The sequence below is a fragment of the Atractosteus spatula genome, chromosome 11 (genome assembly GCF_055471065.1).
Source record: "Atractosteus spatula isolate fAtrSpa1 chromosome 11, fAtrSpa1.hap1, whole genome shotgun sequence".
Lineage (NCBI taxonomy): Eukaryota > Metazoa > Chordata > Actinopteri > Semionotiformes > Lepisosteidae > Atractosteus > Atractosteus spatula.
In genome coordinates, this window is record NC_142716.1 from 29,907,830 (window position 1) to 29,928,775 (window position 20,946).

The following is a 20,946-nucleotide window of genomic DNA, read 5'->3' on the forward strand; positions in this document are numbered from 1 at the left end:
GCCTGCATCTTTCCCCTGCTGTTACAAGGGTAGCAAGCCGGGGCTGAGGTGAGTAATAATTGGTGGGTCCAAACTGGGAAAGTAAACAAAAGTTCAAGTTTTTAAAATAATACAAAAATCTAGATCTGATATTCTAGTGAGTTACCTTCGAATTGAAACCCTAACCTCACTTGGCCTGTATAGAGATAAACACCATCGTGTTTAGTGATATTGAGAGACTTAAGTTAATTTTTATTCCCCCCCAAGAAAGCGCCATTACCCTTAATTTTTCCCATCCAGTCGAGCAACACTGCCGTGGTGGAATAATAGCTAGGGTTACGATAAACTTATTCATTTATTTTGTCATCTTATTTGACGGATTCTGCAGTTCTGTAAATACAGCCACACAAAAAAAATATTAACAATCATCATCCAGCCATTTTCTAACCGTTTTATCCAATACAGGGTAGTGAGGGAGCAGGAGCCTATCTTGGTAAGCAAGAAGGTCAAGGCAGGATATACTTTGTACTGGCCAGTACATCACAGGGTAGACAGCACATTTATTTATATACTAATATATATACACTAGTATATTTATTGCTCTCCACAACATATTTATAGTTCTGTTATTATGTTTGTAATAGTGTTGTATGTTGTTGTGTGTTGTCTGCTCTACTGTGTATATCCCAGTGCAAATAAAACTTCCAATGTACATATGGCAATAAACTCCCCTACTCTACTGAAGCTTCCTACACATTAACAAACCAAACCAACATTTCTTTTTTTCACAGCATTGGCAAAACACATCTAATTCCTGGGAAGGGATGCACCAACCTGAAGTCCGAGGGCACAAGTCCACAACAGGGCACATACACAAACATCCAGGGATAATCTAGAAACATGGGAGGCCCCCTCCGTGGGGAATCAAACCCAGAACCTCGGAGCAGCCCTTCCCACCATGCCACGGTGCCATGCGGCTTTGGCAATTCATACGCCCCACAAAAAACAAGGCCTTGGCACTAAGCAGATCGAAACATCTTGAATCTGGCAGGGCGCCGGGCACAGGGGGGCCTTCAGATTTACGGCTTCCGCGCGTGGACCCCCGTCCCTCGCGCAGCGCGAGCGCGGGACAAGTGAAGAGTTCCACGCTCCAGAGCCAGCTCACCAGCAACACAAACAGTTTGGAGTCAATGTCAACAGGCTGTGCACCCCAGATAAAACAGGCTGGGCTGAACAGCCACTCGATTGTCTGGCAAAGAGAAAACAATTCCTCATTGCCGAAGCCCAGGACACAAACGGCTTTCTCTTTCTGCATCTGGGGGCTGCATTCCCTGAAGCCGCCTTCCCACTTGCAGTAAATAATGTCTTTTCTCTCTCCTTGTGTCCACAAAGGCCTCTCTCTTTTCCTTTTGGGGTCAGCAGATATTACGCGCAAAAAGAATCAAGATGCCAGGGCTCCCTACAAAGACAGCATTTATCTCCCGTTACAAAATAAAAGGTTAAAATCGTTGGGTTTGAGGTCATTCTGCAAACTTGTATAAAAAGGCAACGTTTTTCCAAACGGAATATTCTACAAACAGAACTGCCAAGGCCAAACTTTTTTCACGTTTCTTTTGTCTCTCCCATGCCCTCATTTTATTTATTCCTCCTGTAGTCCCAGCCAATTCAGACTCCACAGTTAACACAATCTCAGTTCCCGCCTTGAGCTGCAGCAAATTAAGAAAACTCACTTTGCACCAGCGACTACTTTTTATATATAGCAGCAAAAGTGTGACGTGAGAGAGTGAAAATGTCCCAGACTGTCAGAAAATGATTTGTTTCTTTAGTGCAACACCATAGCATTGGAAAAGCTCAGAATCAGCATTTCTTGCATAGCACAAACACAAAATCCACAGCCATGTTGTGCCTTAATTTTAAGCAGACACAATTCACAGCAGTATTAACATATATGCTAACCCTTTCTCTGACCATTGTAAGAAATTAATCAACTATGGCCGATTCAGAAAATAGATTTATATCTCAAAATGGTGTCAGAAGTATATGAGAATACAGGGGTTAGTTTTATTATTTACTTATATCATAAGTTTAGCCTCAACCGAAAACAAAAAAAACATTTGTATAGAGGAGAAATCAGACTTCGGTAATAACCATTTAATCACTTCTGGGAAAGCAATGCAGACAGGGGGAAAAAAAACTAGCTTACGAGATCATGGGATGTGGCCTTGGTATTGCTCCTTGTGTCATTACTGCTATCAGATCAAAAGAATGATTACATTTCACAGTCTTGCCAAACAATATTAATATCAAGGTACAGTGTCCAACAGATTTTCTGTTCTATCCAAATAATGTGTTGTAGTTTCAGCCCATCTTTCCACTTACTTTGCATGTGCAATTAATTCCTATTCAACAATAAGAAAATGAATATGCAACTACGAACAGTCAAATGCAAAACAATTTAGAGAAAAACTGGGTGTTTGTTGTGCTTTTCAGGTGGTGACTCATTCATAAAGTGCTCTGGATTTAGCGTTACTACTGTACTAATACTACAATTATTACTACTGGAACGCTACTATAAAAAACAACATAAGTATTTCCACATGGACAGGGAGCCAAAATAATCGCAGTTGGACTAAGCCACGCACAGCCGTGCTTTCAACAAGCAAGAATATGATATTTGCTATTTGGGTCAGACTATAAAATGCAAACAGTCATGTACTTAAAACTTTAGTTCAGAGCTAAAAGCGCATTTAAATGAGTGGTTGTTTTATTATTATTTTGAGGTACATACAAAAGCTAGACTAAGCTTTTTCTCCTATTACTTCTATAAATAAGTAGTGACATGCCTGCAGATTGACTCACCATTCCCCATGCTGTCTAATGGAAAGGAGCAGTGATGTAATGACAGTTCACTTAACACGACCTGGAACAGGGCACCTCTGAGGCAAGGACTTCCTTACCACGAACACTCTCAGCCAGTAACCAAGAAACGAATGTAGACAGCATGCAGGGGGGGGAACGTCAACAGCACAGCGGTTTCCGGTGTTGACACTTTCTAAAATTAATTACAAATGCAAGAGGACCTTATACGCCTTTATAAGATTACCCTAAAAAGCTTGTTACCCTTTTTTCAGACTACCTATGCACCAGACACAATGAAAGAAATGCTCTCTTGACTGTGCTAAGCAGATGGCTATTTTTAAACATTTCATTTTTTCAGGAGACCTCTAATTCTGTCAATTCCTGCTTCAGAGCTGAAAGAAATAAGAGGGCACAATGCCTTTAAACCTTGGAAGAACACTGTGTATTGCACTCGTTATCTTTTTTCATCGTTCTCCTGATCTCAGGGTTATTTTACTGCAGTTGTAGTACCGCAAGTATAACCTAGATGGGGATCTGAAACCATTAAATAGTGCCGAGGCAAAAAGGGACTATGAAAGAGCCTGGTATTAACTGTGGGCATCTCACTGGGGGCTATTTTATGACAAATGCCTTCCTACTAGTATTGAGCAGTGCCAGTCTCTGTTGTAAATGGGGAGGATGGGAGCCACAACACCCGTCTCCATTCATAATTCCGTTCCGATTATTCAGATGAAAGCGGGAAGCTGGAGCATTACAGATCGGAGCTCTTCCAGCAACAGTCCAACAGATGCCGTTCCCCAGCTGTGCGTTTCCAGGCAGTGCCACGCGCTGCCCTTCCTCATCCCCCTCCCCCCAAACACTAATAATGAAAGAAACGTCTACTAGCTGCGGCTTTTTCGGCAGGATTTTTCACTTCTATTTGTTTTCAGATGTCCCGTTTCCCTCAGCCGAGATTTCCCTTCAAATGCAGGCCAACTCAGGTTTTTACTTTGACTTACAGTGCACCTTTATTTTTTGTAACTTTTTCATTTCTGCATGTCTAATCAAAATATCTTCCTCCTCACCAATCTGCCCTGATTCAAAGGCTCTTTCTCAACCACACTTTCATCCTAATCTCAGTGGCATTCTTCCCCCTCACACCACCCCTACTGCTCTCTAGCATTCAAGCTCAGGTTTGGAAGGTAGTGTTCACTGCCATACGCTTGATTTCAGATAAGGAAAATAAAACCCTACAACATGAAAAGCCCTTTATTTATCTGGTCGTGATCATCACTGTTGGCAGACAATCCTTGCTTGAGCATGCAGCTAATCTCACAACAGCAACAAGCTATTTAAATAACAATATAGCACGCTAATTGCTAACCCTGTAGTTCACATCCGTTACACACTGCATAGAGCAAATTCTTCAGTTTGTCTTTGCTGTTCCAGCCTAATGGTCCCAAGCTGTGCTGTGGTTATCATACGCACAGAAGCCCAGCAGGGGGCTCCACTGACATCATCGCACTAATAGGACAAGCGGATCGAGGCCTCCTCAGCTCACACCCAGCGAGCTTAAAAACTCTGTTCAGGCTCCAAACCCTTTTGGGTTACATTATATTGTTCCTCCCACGCACCCACAAACCGCATACATCTAATGACATTAAAATCTGAGCCGTTGTGCAACCAAAGACATTTTAGCTGGAACTTTTATGTGAAACGTTCTTCATAAAAAAGTAACACATTTTCTCTTCCTCAGTAATTCCAGAACTACAGATTGGAGAGGCAAACGCTATGATCTCGTAGACTGATTCGAAAAGACATGCGTCTTTTAAATAAATTTTTGCTCTACTAACTTTAGAAAGAGTTTACAAAAGAATTGTCTACATTCCAATACTTGACTTTTTTTTAAAATAAAAATTCCAGTCAACATTTTCTAAGTACCTCAAATTCACAGTACATTTCAGAAATCATAACCTTCTACCTTTAAAGATTTGGAATCACCAATCAGTTATCAACACTAACCTAACACTATTATCACTTGACTGCATGGAGAAGACAGGGGCCTCTGAACTCATTCTTTTGACAAGCAGTCCTTTAAAGTCATAAGAACATGAAGTTTGCACAAGAAGAACCTACTGAGCCCTTCGGGCCTGTTTGGTAGTTAATATTTAATTTATTCAAGGATTTCATCTAGCCATTTCTTTAAAGAAGCCATGGTATCAACTTCAACAACTTAGCTGGCTATCTTGTTCAATACTTTCTCAACCCTTGGGGTAAACAAATGCCTCCTGTGCTTCGTTTTGTCACTCATTTGACATGGTGCATTCTCCATGATGCCTTATAGTAGACAAAGCACTAACTAGAGGAACAGTGCCTCACAGTCACATCACACCAAGTTTGCTAGAGCGTACCAGGTCCCAGCATTGGCTGCTTAGGGAGGTGAGTCACGGAAATGCAGGGTCAGAGACTGGCATAAGGACCACCTATAGAATTAATGAGCACCACAAAAACAGAACAGCTCCTTGCGCAGAGCAGGGTATAAGGGAGATGTCAAGGCAGACTTTTCCTTCAATCTGAAAAATCGGTCTCCACTAATAGGGGTTACTTATACATAGTATAAGACTAGTAAACCAAAACAACCATCTATGTTATTAAAAAAAATCAGTAAAGTATGGAAGAATATCTACCGAAAATTACATTTAATTCACATATAAACAAATTTTCTTATAACCTCTTTTTTAGACAGATTTTGGTTTGCTGCCTTCTGTGATCTCGTTTAGGCTGAGCAGAAGAATGGCAGACGCACAGCAATACTTGTTTAGAATAATCTACCATCATCTACGCCGTTTTAAACTTAAAAACCTCAAATACAAGTCAGGACTCCACTGGCGGAATAATTTTTACATCCAGCCAGTAGAATTTCCTATTACGCTGCACTTCTGCTCTTGACCTGCTGTAGTGGCTTTAAGGCCATCACCGAGTAATTAAATGTGACAGGATTTCCCCAAGGAAACGGCCCAGCAAGGCTTCTGTTTTAGTCACAGATGATCATTTGCAGGATTGTTTCCTGACATATTTTCCATTTGTTACTTCTGCAGAATGCCCCTTCAAAATCTTATTAACAGTATTTTTGGAACAAAAATGACCGTTTATTTTCCTCATGAAATTGAAGACCCACAACTCCCAAGGTTTCCATGCATACTAGTGTGGCCATTCACCATACACTAGAGCTGGCCTCTTTCTTTGTTAGAAGTTAGGCTGCTTTTTACTTGTAAATAATTTTACATTTCAAGCCACAGCTGTTCTTTATTTTATGAACAATCTGTAAGATCTCCAGCTTTCTAGTTGCCACAAAGATGATTTGTTGCTCCATGAAAAGTAGCCAATTTAATTTCATAGAAGCACGAAAACAAAATTTTGGTTCAGACAATGTGTTCAGTGCATATAATTAACAGGCTCGCTATTTCAAGCGGGCATCTTATAACAAACCTCAGTCTCAATGTCTTTTGAGGCATGTGTGCATTTGAGCATACAACTCTCCACACCTTTTCCAAATAAGTGGAAATGCCAACTTTTCTGAGGATCAGCTGCATGGTGTCTCTATTACAGTGGTTCAGCATGTACAAAATTCTTATTCTCAGTTATATTTTACACACACTTGTGGTTATTTTGCAAAAGCAGATTTGACAGAATTAAGTGGTTTCTTGTTTGCACACTTAAGAGCAGCTGTATTATTACAGTGCCCACAAATGAGTTTAAGTCACACAATAAAAAGGATGGATATCCAAACAATGGGATACAAAATACATAAAATATTATATTAGCATGTGCTACAAGAGTTTTAAATTTACAAGCAGGCACAAAGTCACAAGCGTACACTTCAACTTTCACTTTCCGCTATTTCAAGATTTTTTTCAGTTTGAAACCGAGTAGATAATGGACTTTTCACTTAGAGAAACATCACTGCTCTAGTCGATGCTAACTCCTGCAAGGCAATGTGGATCTCAGTCTATGAAATCTTTAATGGCTATTGCAAGTATGCACTTTAAAGACAAGTGTGTAAGGCCCTCAATCCAGGGTCAAAGAGCTGAGTGCTGGAAGAGTATACAATATAAAAAGGCCATTCCTCCATTTATTTAAAGCTAAAAATACACCAGTACTGAAATGTATTGCCCTTCAATGAAATTTGATTGCATCTAACATTCCTCGATAACTGGGCTCATTAAAAATGATTCAATACTCAAACTGGCATCTTACTCCGCCTGCAGTAAATGACTCACTCATATTTCCTCCAAAATGGGCTGCCAGCCCAAGCACGTTTGTTCACACTGCGATTCTGAAAGTGGTGCAGGATGGCTTTTCTATCAGTGGAAAGCATCAGTTTCCACTGCAAAAAGACTAGTCCAACAGGCCTTCAAGGCCAGCAACAGGATTCAGATATTCACTGCAAACCACTAATCCTACAGCTGATGCTACTAGACAGCTGTGCGTCGCCCGTCTGCTATTTCATAGCATCCTCAGGACTGAGGGACTCCTTCTGCTCTCAGAGCTACAAACCCAAGATCAAACACACTCATAACAACAAAACACAGTAACTTCTGCTCCAATTTGCTAATCCTGTGAGGGTGTCATTGCGCAAGTTCCTCACGTGCTGACTTACAGAGACAATGCAAGATAAGGCAGAAGTGATTCTGGGCAATCTACTAAAGCGCTTGATTGTAGTTCTTGAGACATGCATTTGTACTTTTACAGACGCGTCAAAACTGCTGCCTACAACATTGCTTTGCATTACCAATACAAAGGAGATAAAAAGGTGCTTTATTACAATTAACATTTAGATCCAAAAGCAAATTCCAATTAACATTAAATTCCAATCTAAATTAACATTTAGATCCAACATTTATCCAAAGCAAATTATACTTATGCTACTTTTTATAACCGGGCAATTAACTGTAGGAATCTGTGTAAAATATCCTGTTCAACGGTACTACAGTGCTCCACCCAGGATTTGAACCCACAACCTTTCCGTTATGAGTTCAGAGCCCTAACCACTAGCTCAACACTACTACCGTCTTTCTTTATTGCACTTCCGATTCCAGAGAACAGCTTCTAAGGATAAGAGGCTGTATGGTTCAGGTCAAATGCTTTGAATGAAGATGGAAATTACATGAGAATAGTGCTTGCATTTTGCTTTTATCCAACTCCACCCCCTGAAAACATGTCTCATAAAAAACGTACACACGTGGGAAGGTCTTACTCAATGTTCATTTGAACAATTGACTTCTTCTAACACCAATAACCGGAAGTGAATGTGTTCAAAGGAGAACTGAACATGGAGGTTTTTAATGTAGGTTACAGCAAGCATGGTGCTTTTGCAAAATAGAAATGCATACCTAAAAGTTTAGGGAATGTGAATCTCAGTCTAAACACTGACACCTGGTTTATGTAAGAATGAAGCTATGAGCCTTCTGGTGAAAAGAAAGTAACTGTTAAATCAGGTGACCTACAACCCTTTTTAATCCATGATTGCCTTGCAAAAATAAGCAACAGAAGTTAACAATGCAAACAAGTAGCAGACAAAATTATAATCATAAGATTGGAACCACTGATCTCAAAGAAAGCCTCGTGTCTATTTTGACTTTTTTTATTGTATTTAATGTGACGCAAATAAAAAACACAAACAGGGATACAACATGGACAAAGACATGTCTTTGAAATAACAGATGTTATGTTCGAACTGTACCATACACTAGAAAGTCCTCTATTAGAATACAAGACTTTTTCATCACCATGGTACACCACTACAAAAGCTTCATGGCTTTTAAACCTACACTGACAGGCTAAAAGAAAACACTTAAAACAATCATGACCAGAGGAGAAATAAGGGTAACTGATTAAATTATAGTATTCCAAATTCCAACTGACATCCAAATTCAGAATAGACAACTAATTCAACCGAACTGTGAAATACAAACCAGAGGACACAAGTGAAAACTATGTGGAAGTGCATTTATGACTGAGAACAGGAGTCACTTCTTTACACAAAGGGTTGTGAGGGTATGTTACAAGTTGAGACTAGTCATGCTGGTTGAAGCAGTTACCCTGCCCTCCTTTAGGAAAAGACATGATAAAAGCCACAGATCATTTCGCTATTAGCCAACGGTGGATTAATTGGCTACCACTTGTTGGAAAATGATATGCTTTTATGTGCTGACCCCAAGTGCTATGAATTTATAGTTCAATTTGCTGGAGTGTTCTTATCCAACATTTTCAAACGCTGCTTTACACAAAACACACAATTACATGTCTTATGATGCAGCTGGATTTGACAATGAAGATTTCAAAAATGTGTCAAAAGGCAAGAATATCCCCCGATGCCTAGTGTCCCACAGTGACTCAGCCCTCTGCTAAGGGCACTAATCATTCTCCAATTTACACGTCACTACTGAGGCTTCAGCACAGCTGGTCCAGTAACCAAAACGCCAAAGTATAAACCAAACACCCAGGCTTGCAGTTATAGTTTATCCACACTGAAAGTAAGCATACCTTAATGAATGTAAAACCAATCACAGCTGCTACGATTGCAAATCATTTTCTTCAATAAATCATTATCAAAAACAGCTCATTCAGTTTTTCCGCAACTGATAGTAAAAAGATAACACTGTACTTGAATTCCTATTCATGGGGCTGTGAAAATGTGAATTACAACATCTTGATTAACTTAAATTTCAGACTGAAATAAGCAGACACTATCTTATGTGAAGATTACATATCCTCAGCTTCAGTTTCTAATGGGGTTTAGACTGCAGTGTTGATGACTCATATTTAAATCACCTGAAAATTTCATAGATCCCTGACTATTTGACAAGCAGTTCAATCAGACCTACAGAAAGGGTCATTAGCAGTTGATCATTACCTTTGCAAGATGCCATTCTCTTGTGGAATCACTCCATTAATAGCTGCCTGTGGAGAAAAAAAAGAAAGCAGATCTTATCACACCAGGTTTGTGTTGGCAATGCAGAGATGAAGAAACTTTGTCACCAAAACAAGATTACAGAGACTTGAATTCAATGGGGCAAGCACAGCTCACACATTCAATGAATATCAGTGTTTAGAGTAGTAAATCCTGTGAAGAGGCATTTTGCTATGGTCTTTCAAAACAATAAATGGTGCACGTATAAAAAGGCTAAAAAGTTTAAAAGGCACATCATTTCAGTACAAAGCCATAACATTCAAGATGATCTATTCAATGGCAAAATACACAAATCGGTAAAACAAATTGTGAAACATGCCTTTTGAGTCCTGTTACATCAGTACCTCATTACTTTTGAAGGTTTCAGTAAATCACTTTATGAAAGCAATTAACCGATTCCCATTATGAGAGGCTGTAATGTGCTTGCAGAAAATGTTTATTGCTTATGTGTCCTCTTTGCACTACCCTTAGACTTGTGTACCTTTCTAGGGCTGAAACTCAAAAGGCATGGCGTTTTCTAAAGGAAAAGTGATTCTGCGTCTCATGGGACCATGCAGAAGTGTGTCTGTCTGAGGGGAACCATCAAAGGTTGCTTTAGGTCTGGGTAAGGGAGTAATATAGTTTTGGTGGAGTCAGATTAATTTTCAGGGTCCCATTAATGCCAAATTTAGCAGTCAGCCTGCTGCCGATGGAGGAAATGACCCTGCACAGTGCCATGAAGACCACAATTAGAAAAGTCTGCACTGCATTTAGCTAAAGCAACGCAATGTCAACATAATCCCCTGATCTTTCACCATGTAATGTTTGTCCCTACGTAACACATGTGACTCAAGACTTGCTGCATCAATCCTAGCCAAGCAGCATGCTGTCATGCCACTATCGTCAGATCTTAATCTAGCGGTGGACCAGCAAAATTCAGTAGTCACATCAGCAGTAATCACTTCCAAATAGCATTACTGTTCTTTTAGCTAGTGTGCAGATATAATAGAGGAAAATCCAAAATGTCCATGTGCAACAAGCTTCTGTTTAAGCTAAAAATGGGCCCATAAGGAAATGATCATTTATGCAGACTTGATTGACATGCACCTGAATCTTTCATGCTAGAAACAGCTGTACAAATGCCAAACTCATGTCATAACCAAAGCCTAAGGAATAAAACCATAATTACTTCATCTAATATCTTAAATCAAGTGATTTTAGTACATTATGTATATAGGACCATTTCATGTCAAATTCATAAAATGTTTAGGCAATCCAAGACATATGATGACATTGGCTTGTTGAATTGACACATTGTTCTGACTGAAGTTGAGAAAGGTGCTGAACGTGTATTCCTGGAAATTAGATTCTCTACAGGTACGTGTTCACTGAAGTTACAACACAGTAAGCCAGAGAACAAGTGCCCCCAGCAGCTCTAAAGATTGATTTTGCAGGTGAAAGTTCAGTTTATGGTCTCGGCTGATCAATCAATGGCAATTTTCGAAACATGCCAGAACGAGGAGGATTTTGGACGTGCTTTAGTACTGTCCATGTGTTCGTGCTGGGACATTTCACTCGTGATCCTAGGTCTTACTCCGAAAAAACCTGAAATCTCGAGAGGATCTGTCTGAGCAGCCACACTGTTGAAAGTTCACTTGACATTTTCATTTCTGCAACCAAGTGGCCACATTGTTCTCTGTGGCCTGTGACAGTAATAACTTGGCGGGAATTAACGGTACTATTTGCATAACGTTACAACTCTCAAGCTAACAGAAACGCCTTTCTGTCCTGCTTGTCGGCTGGGAAACCACTTTACTTCAATGATGGAAGAATAAATCAACCAGACTGACTCACATTACGGTTATTCCAAGAGGCGGACAATACAGTATAGATGTTATTAATGGGTGGAACTCAACACAGTGGGCTATTTGTGTATTTTTTTTCCCCCAACTCGTTTATTTCAATGAGGAATGTATCTAAAGGATTCCAAGCAGGCTTGTGTGGGCACTGGTGCCCAGACAATGACGAAAAGACATGGTTAACGATCTTCGAAGACTCCTCCAATGAAAACCGCTCGAGGCACTGCCTTATGTGACAAAAGAAAAGCTGAAGCATCTTGGTCCAGAATGTTAGCAGAACAGATCTCAGCTGCAGCGAAAATAACTTAATAACGGAAAAGACCACCACACAGACTGCGAGTGCACTTGGAATCTTCTAATATGCTTCCTCCTACCCAACAACCACATCATTCTGTCACTGTGTTTTGAGAAAATGTTAAATTACAGTAAGCTACTCAACTCTTACTCATAAGAAAAAGGTATGGCCATTCTGAATTTTCTCTCTTTGATTAGGCGAAGGGAGATATCTCACTGCACAACTTAAAAAAGGCTAATGGACCCATTTAAAGAAACATGGAACTTGGAAAAGGAAATTCACAGAATGATGCAGATCGTGATTAAATGGAAGCATACTGATTTTCAAAATATTCTGGAAAATGACTGCTAAAGACCACATTATTAAAAGACCTAATTATAGTGGAATGGTACTAGTTAACTTGACTTTGAATAAAAGGAGCCCATTAAATGGAAACTATTCTGGAACAAGTAAAGGTTAATTCCTCACTGAAAAGCCGAAAGAAGAAAATGTTTTTGGCTGTTGAGCATTCTTCAGGGTCCATTGCAGTCAATACATGCTGACACAGCTCCTCACTGATCTTTACCAACCAGGCAACAAATATTCAAAAAGAGGTTGTTTTTACATTGTCAACGTAAAACATATCTGTCAAATCTACTACAGATACTTGCTTCCTACAAGTCCTCTCAATTGAAAGCTGCCTAATAATAACCCTTCAGTTCTGAGAAATGTTATTGTAACCTCAAGTTGCACAGTCTTCATAAGCAATCATACAGCCTTTGAGCAGAGCTGTAGATATCTGATGCACGACAGCTCAGCAGACCACAAACAGGTTAGCATGGTCAAAGCCTTTGCATTTGTGAGAAATATCGAAACCCAGGTTGCTCCTTAGGGTGCCCACTCCACCCTGCCTACACCAAGAAACTGGAACACCCACTTTCTTGGAAACACTCAAGCTATTTATTGACCCTGGCATGACCCATCCTTCAGAGCCAAGTGTGCACCTTCACACGCACCAGACAGGTTTCCTAAGCTTTTCAGATGTATAACTGAGAAATGCTTCTACTAAACTCAACGCCAACCTCACTCAGGGACGGTCCAAGTCAGACCAACACAGCAGAAAGCGTCTGCAGTCGGTCAATGACTATAGACTGTAAAAAGGAAACCTGTTAACATCTGAGAATGTAAAGGAGACAGGGTTCCGAAATTAAAGAAGAAAAGGTTAGGAAGGAGCAGGGGCACTGAAGGTCTGTTCAAAGCTATGTTTGCTTTCTTAGAGGCCAGCGGTTCCTGAGCTCAGCTGGAATGTTTCTGGGACAATCTGGGCATTACTGCACTATGACACCAGCACCCTGTTTAGCAGCCCAATTCCTAAAATCAATAAAACTAAAAATGTATCACACCTGCAAAAAAACAGAGCTTTGACAAGCACAATCTTGTGGTTCTGTTGGGGTTATTGTTTTGTCCCCCCACCACCACCTCCAACCCAACCTGCCCGAAATCTTAAACCTGCAGGTGGTTCGGAGGGTAGGGGCCCTCCCTGAGCACTTGTTAGCTGTCCTGTCCCCCATACAGAGTTCTTTTTGTTAACGTGCTCAACCTAACGGCACCGCAAAGGAACTGCAAGTCATCACATTTACAGGTGCGCCTAACCACTGCTCCTACTGCACTGCTTGCTTTGAAACCCTGCCAGCAGGAGAACTGCTGGCAGCTAAATATAGAAGCCTTTCGAGATAAAGAGTTACTTTGTAAAAAAAAAAAGTGTAATTTCAGCAATGCCCCGTTCCCCCACACACTGACATCTCGTACCTTCTGTCAGAAAGAACACGCAGCTTTGTAAGGGTCCCGTCTCCCCCCCATTTGGGAGAAATAAACCGACAGCTGCGGAATCGTCAACAAGCAAGTCTTTCGTGTAACCTCTCGCTTCGAGCAGCGCCGCATTTTGTCACGACAAGCTGTGTTTTCTTTTCAATTACAAACTCCAATTTGGTCCAGATGTGAAGCAGACTGTGCCGGGCTGCAAAAAGGGTTTGGATACTACGTGTAAATGTGATTTTCCCTAACCAAAACCGACTCTTCATAGTGAATTCTGAGGCTCATTTTGAGCTTGGTATACATACAGGAAGAGTTTGGTAGTACAGGTCACAGACCACGCTGAGTGTACCCTTACTGTCACTGCAAAGCATGTATTTCATTCCATTATTATTCAGCAAGAAAATTAGTTTATTAAAATAATCAACTTCACTCATTAAAATAATTGAAATATTAAACATCAGTACATCATATGTGCTCATGTGTAAATTCAGGAGATCACAGTAAAGTGGAGTCTGGTGGAGGATCGAGCTTGAGGGTTTCATTTTAAAGGCTCTTTCATTGGTTTCGCAAGAGTAATAAAGCCTCCTTAGCACAGCTACCACTCTCACACAACCACACACAGCTGTGTCATCGGTAATCTGTATGGGTTTGCTTGCGAGAACCTCTGTCACACCAAACAACAAAACAGTAATAAAATTGTCTCAAGGTGACAGGATTTCAGCAACTATGGGACACTGCACCAATGTGTACTGTATAACTTATTAGAGCTTTCGGCTTCAAACAGAACCCTCACTTGGTTACATTACACCTGACTCCTCCAGTGCAGACATAAATGGCTATGACCTTTTATTGCACATGTAAGCAGTTAACTCCCAGCTGTACTTTTTTTATGGATGAAAAGTGAACACAAACAAATTAGTACAGCTGATAGCTGCCAAGTGCTAAAGCAAAATAACTAATGTAATTCTATGACACACGTTTTATAAAACGAAAAATGAAAAACGTTTTTTACACTACTGTATGTTTCATGTTATATCCGTGTTTGACTCTTGTCAAACGATTTTGACTAAACAGCTTGTCAGATCTTCTATTTGATAAGAAAGAGGTAGGTAATAAAAAAAACATCACTGCAGTTCAGATGTGACAGGTGATATACAGTACAATAGAAATTATAATGGTACCATTTTGATCACAGTGTATTTTATATGTACTTGTCACATTATTGTAAATGAGTGCATGGTGTAGAACTTGGAACTTGGGTGGGAAAAATATCTCAAAGTCTACAGTTCTTTCAGTATTCCAAGACCAGGAAAAGCAATGACTCTAGAGGACTCGAGAGGAAAGCTGAGCAGGTGTTACGAAAGTCTACAGTATATACAGTATATTTATCTATTGGAGCAAAAGCATTCTACAGCAAAGACTAGGATGATGGGAGGAGAGAACACTATAAAAAAAGGAAATTTATTTGCTTTTACTTCAGCACACTAGCTTCCGGTTGAACATTTTATTTCTTATAAATGTTGTTCTCATTGTTATGACACTATATTAGCACAACAAAAGCAATAATTGAAATATAAACAAAGAGAATATAGTAGTGTAATCGGAGATATTTAAAATGTGTAAGAATTGAATAGAATTGAAATCCTATTTTCAAAGCAGTTTCTGCTTATGTCACAATACATGGTGCATATTGTCATAGCTCCCACCTCTTAGCAAGATCTTGTTGCAGTGCAGTAAGATCTGTTGTCCCCTGGTGTTGAAACCTCATATTCGGTGAAAATATGTGCACTACAAGAAATTCAAACTGAACACCTCAAATGAGCAATCTCAAAATATGATTTAATATTTGTAGAAACGTTGTCTACAGTACTTAAGCACAGATCATCATAGTTTCATTCTAAGAGCATAGATCCCCAATCAAAACCCTTAGTGGCAAAGGCAGTAGACAAAGCAAGTGATTTATCTGTACTGATCTGTGAGAGATGGGTTTGTACTACAGTTGCTTGCACCTAACACTTCATTGGTCAACTGTAGATAAACATGTTGCATGTCTCGCCAGTGCTTAATATACACAATGTCATTTGTCAATGCCCATTTTACTAGGTACCTTCTGTACTAACAGTGCAATGCATTTAACACACTTGGCACAATTTATATCTTCCTCTATTTTAGGATAGAGGCTGAATGAGGCAAAACAAGATTGGAATAAGCACGTGTGAGATTCCCTTCCAAAACCACACCCAACTTGCCCCAGAAACCACTTACCACTCACAGAATCTGCCACCGTAAACACCAGGAGAAAGCAAAATCTGGTCCTGCAGGAATTTTGCAAACTACTTGATGCTAGATTATTCAGTTCTTATCATTGTTATCAAAAAGACCTTTGAATAATGATATACCAAAATATCACACCAGGCTAACAGTCATCATTCTACTATTATTATATATTAACTCAGAATAACAAATTTGCCTGCAATTTGTTCTGCATTAACAAAAAGCAAACCATAGGAAGCAACTGTTAAGTCTTTAGAAACACTCCAAAAACTGGTCTTAGGCACAGGTTCCTGCAATGTTATTTGATGCTGAGTTAAATAACAAAGATGCCCTGTTTTAACGGGAAATATGGGGGAGGAACATATGAACTTTTGCACCCCCAAGCTCTATTTTAAAATCTTCTTTTTAAGAGTATTGTTCCATCACATAACTGATTTTGTGGAAATACATGCAAGCCTAGATCATTTTGTGAAGTAGCACAGTATTCACAGGTTTCTTCAAAAGCGGTTCCAGAAGTCTGCAAAAGACTTTACATTTTTACCCAAATGGAACATATCCATTCGTGTCATCACGTTATACTAGAGGTGTGCCTTAGGAACTGATAACAATAATAACCTAGCACACAACATGCAGCATCTGTGTTCATGTGAGCCATATACATTCCTTCCTTTCACACTTCAGACTCAACCCCACTGCCTATCTGGGAGAAGTTCACATAGCATTCTGAGTGCACAGCTCTCTATTTTTAACTACTACAATTAGCATAAATCTTGTATTACGATAGAGTCAATGTGCTTCGGAAGCTACGTTTTACTGAAAAGACTTTTCAAGTGCAGCCATTAATAGAGGGAGCTATGACAGCTATTTCATTGTTATCCTGTTCTATGAGAGCAATTGAACACAGTCCAAATATTCCCATACAGTGCACTCCTATTCGTTAGTGAGTAACACACATTAAACCACAGTTTTAGAGCACCAGTGCAAAAGCTTCATTCAGAGCTTCAGTCACATTAAAACATCTTGGGTATTAGTGGCTCTGTTACAACACATAATGGGACTCCTTCTAAACACCAAAACATTGTTGGAAGGTTCTGATATTGTTTTTGGATGGTTCAAAGATTATTTTGCGGCGGGCGTTATGTTTTTTTCCTCTTTTCTTGTGGGAGGCACAACGGGGGAGGTTAACTTACCACTAAATCCCAGTTATTCAGCTCCAGGAGGGCAATGGCTTCTGCAATGTTGTCAATGCCAGTGCAAGCCTGAAAAGACAAGAGATCACAATGTTGCCATCAATGTCACGATCTACTGCATGTGCAATACTTTGCAACATTCAGCTTCCGAGTTGCACAAGATGGCCAAGTTATGAAGGAAGAGTGTTCGGGATTGAGCAATAAAATACATGAACTCAAGCACTGTACAGTAGGGTCTGGACATTCGCAAGAGTTCGGTACAGAGAACCATTGCAAATAGCCAAATTTGCATATAACGAAGTCCACACCTATACCAATGCATAGTATTCTATAGTAAATAGTACGCATTGTTAAAAAGCATAAACAATCTTCCCTTATATGATAATTAAGGTGATTAAGATATAATTAGCATTATATTAATTAAAATAATACCGATTAACTAAAAGAAACAACAGTGATCCCAAACTTATAATAATCAGTTAAAATAAGATGAATCCCTCCTCTGTGTCCAGCCCACACTTTCTCTCTCTGCCTCCATGATTAGCCCCACTGTAATGAAACGGGCAATGAAACTGTCAGTGAGCCTGTAAAGTCGTCTCCAGCCTGTCATTCCCCACACAGCCCACACAGGACCTGGAGGACTCGTTGCAATATAAAAACAAGACCACTCTGAGATGCGGGTGCTAGGTAGTACATATTTGGATATAGTGGGCAGGGGGAGACTCACTCATTAGCTAGATTTATGTCATGATTCTAGTCTGCTGCGCCGCTAAACTTGAAAGTTGCGGGTAACAGCTTCCAGCTCAGTTTCATCTTGCTCTGCTCTTCTATCATTCATGAGTCCGTCAGTCAGACAGAATTACAAACAAGTGTATTTTAAATGTTAAATTAATGCTGAGATCCTACTGTATTATTAGCATGCACACTTTTACTAAGGAATCAGTAGAGTGGACATTACATCTGGGTGGAAGAAGCACCACAGATTGCGGGTAAATGCGTGATTGGAATGATGGAAAAAACCTATTGTGATTACATAATACAAGCAATTCAACAGCCTTGTTTTGACATTGCTCATTACAGGAATTACTGAGCCACCATTTTTATAACTTTTCCTTTTCTTTATTTTCATTTAAATAACTTTAGAGGTCATTAGATTTTTTTTTTTACATCTCAAGTCACCATGCTGTGGTATTCATTTGGAAATTCCGGTTCAGGGGAAACAGTGCCACCTACTGGTCGACCATCACCACCTGCAGCATCCACCTGGTTTATCTTGAAGGTTTGCCCATCCCAGTTTTCCAAGAAACTGGAAAATTGCCCAGGCCCCAAGACCAGGCCTGGCCTATCTTCTGAAATCTGATTAAATCAAAAAGGTAACACTGCTGTCAATAAGCTTTGGTTACCCACTTTTCTGTCAGAAAAACAATCCAGTTCATGCTGAAAATTTTACAATGACAGGCAGCATTAAAACACTGCCCACACAAAACAAAAATTAAACTTTATGTCAGACAAAACAGGATTTTGAGCCCATTTCACATCTAAAGAGCTTTAATGTTGAGCAGTAGCCCAGAAGTAAAACTAGAAGTCAATTATGATTTTATTCACCTCTATAAAGTGGAAATGAAATATTATTGCAAGTGCAGAAAAATGCAAGGTCGTTCAAGGTGAAACTGCTGAATGTACACATTTCTCTCCATAGCACCACAAGTGTAGCACACAGGCAGCAGATGTGCAAAGCATTTTCATACAACTGCTCCCCGATACAACACCAGCCCTCCAGTCACAGGTTCTCTTTCATTTCCCTCCAGCTCCTACTACACGTACCATTATATAAACAAATGCTAAAACTCCAGCAAAGAATCCCCTACAATAAGTAAATAAGATCCCAGGGGACAGTCAATTTGGGTTCAGAAAAGGCAGATCTCATCTAACCAATTTTCTTTGAGTTCTCTGAACAAGCAACAACAATAATGGACACACAGAATACAATGAGGTATTTAGATTTGCAAAAGGCTTTTGATATGGTGTCTCCTAAAAGATTAATTCTCCAATTTCAGGCAATATGCATTCAGGAAAATGCATGTTTTTGGATTTAGGACTAGTTAATTAATTGCAAAGAGTACAGATAAGGGGTGCTGGTACTGACTCTGGCGTGAAAAAAACTAAGGTGTTCCCGAGCCAGATTTTCTGGATTCTCTGCACTCATAGGGATGAAAGCACAGAGCCACTGAGGTCTATGCATCAAGAAACAGGCTCACCCATCAAAACTGTTGATAAAGGGGCGCTCAGTGTTGATAGATCTGGAGTACACAGCAAAAATAGTTGGAAACCACTATTCTAGACAACACAGGGGAAAGGGTAAACAAGCCAGACAAAATGATTGTGCATAGAGGTAGACACACAGGACTGAAATCAAGAGCTTTAATATTTAAATTGGATTATGCAATAAGAATACTATATAGGGTCTCCACATGCAAAAAAGATTTTGCTGCTCTGGAGTCAATCCAGGAAACAAGAACTACAAAATTAGTTATTTGTCATTAGATATCTAAAAGAAGGTCAACACTTGAAATATACTGCTTGCACTAGTACTTGGACCCCTGTGCTTTGGTAGCTCTAAATTTACACAGGTGAAAGAAATTACTCTAATGAGTAAGTGGTGCCCTGTACACCACTGAAGTGACCGATACATTTTCTGGTAAAAACCCCAGTCTGTTTAGGGAACATTGGTCAGACATTGAGGACTAAAGAGCAATCTGAAGAAGTTAGAGTTAAAGTGATAAATACACAAATATTATCAGTGTATGGATATCCCAGTGAGCCTGCCAGCTCAATAATCAAGTGGAAGCTGCATCACACCACCCAGACATTGCTTAGAAAAGGCCATTCCCCAAAACCTAGCACTGGAACATGAAGAAGACTTGTGAGGGAGGCCACTAAGAGGCCAACAATCACTATAAAAAACCTACAGTGGCTGAGAGTGAAGTAAAGGAGCAACAATCAGCTATATCAAGGGCTCTGCATAACACTGGCTTGTACAAGAGGGTAGCAATAAAGGAAGTCGTTACTTAAAAACAATCCTCTAAAAGCCCATCTGGAGTTTGCCAGATAACATAAGAGTGATACAGCTAAGACTTGGAAAAGGGTTTGTGGTCAGATGAGACCAAGATAGAGCATTTTGGCCAAAATTCAAAGCGCTGTGTGTGCCACATATCTAACCTTACCTATGCCCTGAGAAACACTATGTCTGCAGTGGCTGCATCATGCTATGGGTATGCTTCTCATTAGCAGGGACAAGGAATCCTGTTAGAATTGAAGGAAACATAGATGGAAATACTGCAACGGAACTTGTTTCAGTCTGCTAAAAAAAAACGAGGCTTAGGAGAATATTCACCTTCCAGCAGAACAATGATCCTAACCAACACTGGAGCGGCTCAAGAGCAAAAAGGAGAGACCCAGCAAAAAGTCCCGACCTCAAACCCACAGACAATCTGTGGCACGCTTTGAAAAATGGCTCACAAGCACTGTCCGAGAAACAAAAAAAGAGCTGGAGCGAATCCGCCAAGACGAATGGGTGAACATCGCTCCAAACCAGTGTGCCAAGCTGGCACCTACCACAAAAGACATAAAGCTACTGTGGCTACTGCTATTGTTTCTGTGGCAAATGGTGGTTCTACCAAATATTAATGTGTGGGGTCCGAATACTCGTACAAGCAGCATATTTCAGTTTTTGACTTTAAAATATCTATTGACAAATAACTAAGT

At 39.9% G+C, this 20,946-nt stretch overlaps 1 protein-coding gene across 1 annotated transcript in view; it reads right to left on the minus strand.

The window, feature by feature from the left end:
* The window catches only part of faf1 (Fas (TNFRSF6) associated factor 1), a 151,436-nt gene that overhangs the window by 122,193 nt on the left and 8,297 nt on the right, over nt 1–20,946 (minus strand). The window contains exons 2-3 of the mRNA XM_088927333.1: nt 17,182–17,250; nt 9,734–9,780 (exon numbers count right to left, since the gene is read on the minus strand). Of these exons, the coding sequence (XP_088783459.1) occupies nt 9,734–9,780; nt 17,182–17,250 (116 nt within the window). The remainder of the gene's footprint in view (nt 1–9,733; nt 9,781–17,181; nt 17,251–20,946) is intronic.